This window comes from Belonocnema kinseyi, chromosome 4, assembly GCF_010883055.1.
Source record: "Belonocnema kinseyi isolate 2016_QV_RU_SX_M_011 chromosome 4, B_treatae_v1, whole genome shotgun sequence".
Lineage (NCBI taxonomy): Eukaryota > Metazoa > Arthropoda > Insecta > Hymenoptera > Cynipidae > Belonocnema > Belonocnema kinseyi.
In genome coordinates, this window is record NC_046660.1 from 68,395,507 (window position 1) to 68,405,579 (window position 10,073).

A 10,073-nucleotide genomic window follows, 5' to 3' on the forward strand; every position below is an offset into this window, starting at 1 on the left:
TTTCGAAAGAAGAAAATCGCCGAGCACACCAAACCCTTCTAACCTTTTACGCCTCTGCCAGAAAAACAACACGAGCTATATAGTCAAAACTGGGAACATATGATTGTGATGAGTGTACGAACACAACAAAACAAAAAATTTAAAACTTGAATGTACGTAGCCCGTGAAGATTGATAAGTCACCTTACTTTTTGAACACATCTCGTGCATTAAAAAATGCCTAGAAGTACCGGCTCAGGGATCGAACCCCGGACCTCTGAGGTGAAGTCCGAGTGTCTAACCAACTGAGCCACTGAGCCATATTATTATTATTATTATTATTATTATTATTATTATTATTATTATTATTTTCATTATTATTACACCATTAGGCCATTTCTCTTTCGAGGTAGGCGTGACTCACTCGGTCATTTACTCTACTGTCACTCTTTTTATTAACTATTTGCCACCATACCTGTCTCTTCTGGCATACTTGGCATACTTCTCTAGCTTCTTTTACGTTCACGCATTTTTTCATGCAGGATCTCGTGTTGCTGTGACTTCTTAGCCTGGCTACACAATGTACCCTAAAAATTGTACGTATGTCGACCTATGTTCGTATCAACACTTACATTTGCTTTGTTGCCCATTGCTACCTTTTGTCGCGCGTATTTCATTGGTTTATATTCCGGTATTCCGGTGGTTCAATAAAGTACCATTTTTACAAGAACACTGGAATGTGAACCAATAAAACAGACTTGTTTCGTCAGTATTTTATTTGACATTCTCTCAATATGCCCGAACTCTCTTTGCCGATTTTTTCCCATGTGTCTACTAGTCTCTCTTCTGCACCACATTCTTTGAAAATTATCTCGTAACTCACTTTGCCCTTTAGAGTTTTCTCGCATATTATGCGCAAGAATGTCATGTCCATTGCGTTCATTTTACTCTTATCTTTTTCTTGATTGGTCCATGTCTCGCTACCGTATACTACAGTCGCTACAAATGTAGAATTATGTATTGCCACTTTAGTTTTACTTAATATATTTTTACTTCCGATAAGGGGCCCTACTCTACCACGAACCTTCTTACCTTCTTTTATGCGTCTATCTAATTTTTCATCTATCTTCCCATCCCTAGTAAATAAGCTACCAAGGTATACGAACATATCAACTTGTTCAATTCTCTCATCATTTAATATAATATTGCATATTGTTTTCTCACTCTTTCCCGCGAACACCACAGTTTTTGTTTTATTTGCGTTAATTTTGAGGCCTATGCTCCGCATGCTTACATTCAGTTTATTTAACATTCTTAGAATGTCTTCGATGGACTCTGCCATAACAACCTTGTCATCTGTAAACGCTAACACACGTACCTTTACTGTTGCGTGATCCACACCTTCTTCGTCGAAAAGAGCAATTCCTAATGACTTGTCCATGAAGAATATAAATAACCATAAAGAAATAACGCATCCTTGCCTAACTCCTTGAATAATATCGAAACAGTCGCTTAGTTTCCCATTCACCCTTATACTCGCTTTGCTATCCGTATATATTGTTTTTATAGCTTGTAGGAGTCATTCATTGACTCCGTACTCTTTCAGGACTTCCCAAAGTTGACTTCTATCTACCTTGACAAAAGCTTCCTGGCATAAACCTGCTTTGAACTTCCCAAATATTTTCTTCTGTTATTTTCATTACCCTACGAATAAGTATTTTGGAGTATATTTTACTTACGGTACTTGATAAGCTGATGCTCTTTAATTATTGCATTCTCCGATCTCGATAGATATATTTATTTATATGTACAGTCTATGTGTTATGTACTCGCCACCGTGTTTAAGCATTTTAGTCTTAATACAGGCTACCCCGGCAGACTTACCGTTTCTCAAGTTCTTAATTATATCCATAACCTCAGTGATACAGACTTTGTCAATTGAGTTTTCTAACGCATCGTGTTCTACAACGCAGTTGTGATGTCCTATAGCTTTATCTCCGAATTGTCCCCTAAAATAGTCTCTGAAAGCGTCTACTATCCCGTCTGCAGCAAATAGCATTTCCCCATTACTATTTCAATATTGGCAAATTGTGTACTTTTATTTTCCTTCATTTTTTTTATAAAGCAGATTCTCGCTTCCTTTAAAGTCGGTTTGTATTCTCTTTACTTCTTCTGTTCTACTTTTTTTATTTCCTTCATTAATCGTTTGAGTATCCTCTTTTTGTGTCAGCAATCATTTCTACTTCTATTTCTTTCCTCATCCCTAACACCTGCTATGCTTAAAGTTCTCCTATACGTTTCTTTCTTTTCTTTTTGGGCAGCCTGAATTTAATCATTCCACCATGCATGACGAGACATTCTTCCTTCAACCGTGGTACTACACTTTTCAATCGCACATCTAACAATGATATCCCCGACCCATAGTTTATGCACCCCCTATATCTTTTTTTTTAATAAGCGCATCCCAAGTTTTCCTATCTATGCTTTCAATTATCTTATTTTGGAAATCTATTCGCACATCCGGTTTCTGTAGGTTTTCAATTTTTATAAGCGTTTGTTTTGTTTTCTTGATTCTCTTTTTTCTCCATCCCCGACCTAAGCTAAGTTTTGGAGATCAAAAGGTAATGATCAGTGTTGCATTCACAACCCCTCATAACCCTTGTATCTTTGACTAATTCTCTTAGTCTTTCATCCGCAATAACAAAGTCAATTATAATGTGGCTATTTCCTTTAGACCAGGTTTACATGTGGATGATTTTATGCCTAAACCAAGTATTTGTAATAAACAAACCCCTTTCTAAGCATAGACCAGTTAATTTATCTCCGTTATAATTTGTTCTTGGATCCCCAAACTTACCTAGTACTCTTTCTGTAACCTGATTTTGAATGCCCACCCATCCGTTCATCTGCTAGCAGAATTATTTTTCCCCATGTTCGCAAATATTTATTGTGTCATCACAGAATTTTGCAAAATTTTAGAAAAAATTCTGTTCAGCTTAGAACTTGAAGTAGTTTAAACTCACTCGGATTATTCCTGAAATTCTCCTAAAATCTTCCCAATTCTTTTTTGACCGTTTTGGCGGGAAAAGACCTTTTGCAGTATTTTTATTATTTCAGAATATTTTCAATTTTTTATGCTTAGCCTTGCGGTCAGAATATTTAAAATGAACAGTAAAAAATCACCAAACAGAATTTTTGTTGGAATAATTTGTTTATTAAAAAATTGCATGTTTAAATCCTCATGATTTGCTTGCAAAATGGTGCCAAGAAACAGTATAAAATTGGCTACTAAAAAAAGTTCTAGGACGACATTTGATTTTATCATTACGTAAATATAGAAAATATGCTAAAAAATATCATTATTTTATCACAATCCTTATCATTTATGTGCTGGGACAAATTATTGGGATTATTTCTAGAGGTATTAATACTTTACAAACACAATTAAATTAATTTTTTTAAAGCATTTTACAGAATTAACTTAATCACTTCGCTCGGAGATAATTTTCTGCAATATTTAAATATTATCTCGTATTTTCGGGAAAAATGTACACTTTATTTTATAAAAATTATGAGTATTTTAGTGAGTTTAAAGAAATTAAAATTAAATCTTGCACTAAATTTCTTTTATTTGAAGTTGATTTTTTACAAAAAAAAAAATTTTTTTTCCCAAAATATTTTCAATGTTGGCTAGACAAGTTGTAGTCAGTGTTAAGTATATTTAATAAGAATAAATACAAAAGAGGATATCAGCATTTTAAGAGATTCAATTTAAGTTAATTTTAACTGCAAAAGTGACTAAAAATTTTAAATATAAAAATTTTGGCTATTAGAATAATAGAAATTATTTTCATTCACGACTGAAATTTAAAATATACAAAACCAAAGCAGAAAGTTTAGTCTAAGATCTTGTGACTTTCCTTGCCAAGCGGAGAATAAATCTGCGAAAAGACCCTTCTTACGAAAGCCATAAGTGCCAAACGCCCACGCGGAAAATTGAATTCTTTAGATGATAGTATAAAAGTCAATTTTCATCTAGAATCTATTATTTATTGATGTGCTAACTTTATTATTATTCAATCGTAATATCGACAGCATGGTGATAAGCAGGATTTCTAGCGTCCTGGAAATCATTAAAAACCTGCAAAGCTCATTGAATTCTTTTTGATCTAGAAAAACCTGGATAAGTCCTTTAATTTTGCTCATGGTTTTGGAAGTCTTATTCCCGAAAAGAAAAAATAGGTGCTTAAATTTGCTTTATGCTAAACAAAAAGTCTTCTGAACCATTTTTTGGCAGTTTTCTTTTAATTTCTGATTTTTAGTTATGTGTGAAAGTATAAAAATATACCTTTTTATTAAAAGATTGTTCATTTTATCACGGCGAAAATCATGAAGCTGTAATCGGAAATTTTTCAAAGTTTCTTATTTATCATCGAAACCTGCACTGTCAATATATTGAAAGTAAATTTAATTCTGCGTGTGATGATTTTTTTAATGGTCAGAATTGGTTACAGCTTGACTAAGATATGCCGCGCTGTTGAAAATGAATTGCTTGATTGAAAATTCGTATTTTCAGGTCGAAAATTCAAGTGCTTCGTGAAGAATTGGTCTTTTTGGCTTAAAAATTAACAATCTTGTTAAATTTTTTTTAATTGACTGAAAAATCTTTTTTAGTACAAAATTCACTTCTTTTATTGAAAATTCATTTAAATGGCTTCAATATTAATATCTTTTGTTAGAAATTTGATCTTTTTTTCAAAAGCAGCTATTCCATTTTTTGCTGAAAATTGATTTATTTATTAAAATTTATTTAAAATTAATTTTTTTCTTTGTATACTAATCTTTTTGATTAAAAATTTAACTATTTTGTTACAAATACATTTTCTATTTAAAATTCATTTTTAACTTAAAAATTTAGCTTTTGATTTGTTGTTAAATCCATTGAATAATAATAAATTTCGGAAATCAGAAGTTTCAAAAGAATTTGAAAGATTTTAAGGAAATAGTCTAAAAAGGCGTTAAAAATTTCATTCATTCTCTGATAACAATACAGATTCGTTGAGAAATTTTAAAAGTTTTAAAGAGATTACATATATTTTTGAGCCTAAACAGAATTCCGAAAATAAATGAAGTATTCTCAAATTTCTTTCTAGCTTGTAAAAGATCTTAATATCTTCTAAACTGTCTCGAATGTTTCTTAATATTTTGTAAAATACTGTAAATTGAAAAAATTTTCTTTAAAATTTTGTAGTTTCTCTTCCGACACATCTGCAATCTTCAAAAATCTTTTTGAATTTTTTCAAGAACCTAAAAAAAGTTATATGTATTTGTATAACTTGAAAAAAATTAAAAATACATAATTAATTCCTTTTTCTCAGATCGCAAAATTTAATTTTAGCTCGAATTTAGGAATTAAAAAACTTTAAACAAATGTATGGTTTTTCGAAATTATTATTTTTTATTGAACAATATTTTACTCCTGAAATTAAAAAGAGTTAATTTGTTTTTGGAGAGCCGGGTTGATTATTAGGATGGGTGGCCAGAAAGGCAGGATGATTTTCTAAATTTTTGTTTATCCGGGAAATTGAGGGATACAGACTCATATTTACACGATAATTTTTAGCGTTGTACACTTGAGGTACTAGACAACAATCTGCTAAAGTGATATTATCGCCAACGCAATATTCTTTTCCGGTAGTTGAAATTATATCTTCGAGAGCTAAAAACAAAAGAAGATTTTTTGATTATGGAAATAAAAAAATAAAAAAGATTGATTTTATTCTTCATAATAAACTAATGTACCTGTAAATCCTTTATTTATCCACAGCTGTGTCCAATTTAACCAATTTTCGTCCCCTACGTGTTCTTTTAAACCAATATTTTGTAAGGGCTGAATTCCAGATACGATAACTTCACAAATTTCTCTAACTCTTATCCTTTCCCTTAGATCTTTAGGCATTAGCGGATTTTGGGGTCTAGTTTCTTCCAAATATTGTAAAATGCTCATCTGTTGAAGTATAAAAAAAAGTTATTGGAGATTTTCGTTAACAGATCAAAAAATTTAAGTCAGACTTGCTGCGGGTCAGGGAATTCCAGAAATTGAGGGAATTCAAAACTATTTATAGAAAGTCAGAAATCTCATTTAACTTAAGTTAAATTTCATTTTATTATTCACTTAAAAATTTAACATGATAAAAAGGCATTCTTTTCGTTTGAAAATTCCTCTTTTGGGTTATAAATTTATCTATTTTCGTAAAAACTTTTTTTTTTGAAAAATACAACTCTTTGGTTGAAAACTGAAGGTTTTGGAATATACAACACAATTAGAAAAAATTAAACAAATCTTACCTTCAGTTTACAATAGCTCTGGAAAATTAAAATAGCAGACTCAGTTTGGTTGACATGTTATTTCTTCTGTTGAAAATTTAACTATTAGGCTGAAAATGCCTTTAAAAATTCAAATTTTTGGTTCAAAACTCAGTTTCTTGGTTGAAAATTAGTCGTTTTCTTTAATTGAAAACAATTTTATTATTACATTTTTCGTCAAAAATTTATCTTTATCCATAAAATTTAATTTTCTTGGTTGAAAATTCGTCTTGGTTGAAAATTCTTCTTTATGGTTGATACATTATTTTTTTAACGTAAAATATAACTATTCTATTTTTTGTTAAATTTTTTTAGTTCACAATTAATTTTTTTTAAACTTGTCTTCTTTGGGTTGAAACGTTTATTATCCTGGAAAAATTTCATATAAAATTCATATTTTTGGAATTTTCCCTTTATTGCTTAAAAAATATTTTTTGCTTAAAAATTCAACTTTGTTATTGAAAATTATTGGTTTGGTTTAGAAATAAGTACGTTTTGATTCAGGTATTAACTACTTTCTTGAAAATTTGAATAGTCAGTTTTTTGAAAATTGTTTTGTACACTTTTTGTTGAGCATTCAGTTTTTTGTTATAGAAAATTCACCATTTTTGTGGAAAATTGAACTATTTGATTTAAAGTGTTAAATATCCCGTTTTATAGAAAATGTATCTATTTTTATACAAATTTAATCTTCTTGAAAATTCATCTTTTTGGCTAAAAATTGAAATAGTTCATTGAAAAATAATTATAATTGGTTGAAAATTTATTTTTTATTTTTTTACAGAAAATTTAATTAATCTACTTTTGGATATAAAGTTATTTACATTGTTGTAAATTTAGTAATTTTGTTTAAAATTCGTACTTTTGGATTGAAAAATCATCTTCTATTGTAGAAATGTCATCTTTCTTGCCTGTTCTTGGAAATAACTCGTTTCTGTTCAAAAATTAGTCCGTTATGGTCGAGGTATGAAGTAATTTAATAAAAATTAAAGTTTTTGGCTTCATGAAACTGTTTTCTATTAAAAACAAAATATTTTTTGGTAGAAATATTAAAAATTTCACTTTTTGTCAAGAATTCATTTTTCTATCCAAAACTCAATACTTCGGTGGACGATTTAACTGTTTTTCTTTTGGAAATAGCTTTATTCTTTGTTGCAATTTAATTTTTTTAACTGAATATGTAATTCAACTGTTTTTTGTCGAAAATGTATGTTTTTCATAGAAATTTATTCTTCTTGGTTGAAAGTTCATCTTTTTGATTGAAATCCATCTTCTTGGTTAAAAATTGAAATATTTTGTTGAAAACGAAACGTTCATTTTATTTTTAGTTAAAAACTAATTTCCTCGAATAAAAATTTAATTATTTAATTGGTAAATATTCTATTTCATGTTGAAAATTCATTTTCTTGTTGAAAATTGAAATGTTTTGTTTGAAGACTCATCCTTTTGGATTGAAAATTCATGTTTCTTAGTTAAAAATTTATTGTGAAAAATTCGCCGGATCGGCTTTAAAATTCTATAAAGTAGCAATTCTACTTTGACTCGAAGATTTTTTTTTAGTTTAAATTCATGTATTACGCTGAAGAAATCGTCTCTTTTGGATTCAAAATTTTTGTATTTTGGAAATTTTAAGTATAAGGCTCTTATTTTCAGATGAGATTTTTTATTTATCAAAAAGTTTTTTTATTTCAAAAATTGAACTATTCTGTTTAAAATTTCTTTTTTGATTTAATTCAGATTTTTTTGAATAAAAATTAAAATAGTTGTTTGGTGGTTGAAAATTAATTGTTTAAAAATTTATTCTGTTCGGTTGGAAATTAATTTTTTAATTAAAAATTCATTTTTTCAGTTAAAGCATTATTTTTAGCTCGCAATGTGACTGATTTTTTGGGTTAAAATTTTCCGTATTGTGATAAACTTTGATATGAAATTCATATTTTTGTATCCGATTTTTTTCATTGTTTAGAATATCTTTCTTCATTGAAAATTCCATTTTTTGTTGCAAGAATAATCTTCTTTTGTTTGTTGATTTAAGTAATTTGTTCAAAATTACCTTTTCTTTAGTAAAAAATTATTTGTTTTAAATGAAAAAATCAATTTTGTTATGTCTGGTTCAAAATTTATTCATTTTTTTGTGTTGAAAACTCATTTATTTAGTTGAAAGTGCATGTATTTGACGTATGTCTCAAGTTATTTTCAGATTTTTTTCGAAGTTATAATTTTTTATCGACCTTAAATCAGTAGATTATGTGTTAAATTTTTAAAATATTTTTCTTTATTAATCCCTCCCCGGTGGGTTCGCATGATCCAATAAAAATTTCTCCTAATAAATTAAGATTTTCTAAATTTTTTCTACTTGCACTATCTTAATCAAAAAAGGATAGATGCTAAAGCAAAAATACAGGAAATTCGAAGAGTAGGAAAGGAAACGCAAAAAGGATAAAAAATGGTTATACTAAAAATAAAGAAATGGAAACATAAGAGAGAAGTGATGACAAAAAAGAGGTTATTATATAGAAGCTCTTAGGAATAGAGAATGATTTGACATGAGTGGAAAGGAATATTCTGTATAAGTTAAGGCAAATAGTTAAAGAGAAAATAAGTAAGGGAAAAAGAAGTGGGTTAAGTATGACAGAATAATGATAGAAGTTGTATGGAAGGATTGGAACGAAGAAAGGGGAAGAGTTGGTAAGAAATGCGGTGCTGGAATATAGCAAGATTAGAGAGAAAGGATAGGGAGTTTATGAGAAATTTGGAGTCATGGGAAAAAAGTAAGGGGAAGGTCATCAAGAGGTTACAAATGAAAAATTTAAAATGCAAAGAACAACAGCAAAATAAGCCTAGCACTGTGGTGAATGGTTATGGATGGCAGGAATAAATGTGCAACAGAGTTGACTAAGAAAGAGAGAAAAGAACAAAAAGAAGGATTAATAGTAGAAAATATAAAAATGGGAGCAGATAAGTGATAGATAGTGTGGGTATGTGTGACCGTTGATAAGCAGGAGAAATCGGAATAGATGAAAGAACTGATAAAAGAAAATTAATAAAGAAGAGATTAGGCTTCTAATAGGAAGAGATTTTAACGCGAGAACAGGAGAAAGTGGTGAAAAGGAATGAGGAGGAGAGCGAGGAAGAAAATCGAAATAAAAGATACTGAATGGATAGGGAAACAAATCGATAAAGAGTTTGGAGGAGTTGGTGTGGTTTATCTTAAACGGAAATGTAGAGGCTGATGAGGAAGGATAATATACACGCTCGCGGAACGAACGTGTTATTTACATAAATAGCACGAGAATTCTGGATCAATCTGAAAAATCTCTATCCCATCCACACACTACTCCTTTCCCCTGCCGAGTGAGTCACGCCTACCCCGAAAGGGAAATGGCTTAATGGTGTAATAATAATAATAATAATAATAATAATACAGAGAAAGGGGAACGGTCAATGGAAGGAAAATAAGAGTTTAAAGAAAAGTTCAGAAATATCAAAATAGGAGAGGGAAATGTGGGCGAGGAGATGGAAATAATGATAGAAGAAATAAAAAGAGGATTAGAGAGCACAAGTAAAAAAGAAAGTAGTAAAGGATGGAATAGAAGTGAATAGGATAAGGAATGCAAAGAGCAAAGAAGACATTCAAAAGGAATTAAGAGAATGGAGAAGAAAAGTAGTGGGAAGCAATATAGCGGAAAAAAGGGCATGCAGAGTTGTCTGATCAAAAGAAAGATAAGG

General features: G+C 29.8%; 1 protein-coding gene across 2 annotated transcripts in view; it reads right to left on the reverse strand.

Annotated features, from left to right (window-relative positions):
* Positions 1-5,436: 5,436 nt before the first annotated feature.
* LOC117171406 (probable maleylacetoacetate isomerase 2) overlaps positions 5,437-10,073 on the reverse strand; it is a 10,791-nt gene continuing 6,154 nt past the window's right edge. The window contains exons 4-6 of one of the 2 annotated variants that reach the window (XM_033358686.1): positions 6,327-6,344; positions 5,781-5,985; positions 5,437-5,697 (exon numbers count right to left, since the gene is read on the reverse strand). In XM_033358686.1, coding sequence (XP_033214577.1) covers positions 5,474-5,697; positions 5,781-5,985; positions 6,327-6,344 — 447 coding nt within the window. In that variant the 3' untranslated portion in view covers positions 5,437-5,473. The remainder of the gene's footprint in view (positions 5,698-5,780; positions 5,986-6,326; positions 6,345-10,073) is intronic. The other variant, XM_033358687.1, reaches the window with a different exon arrangement.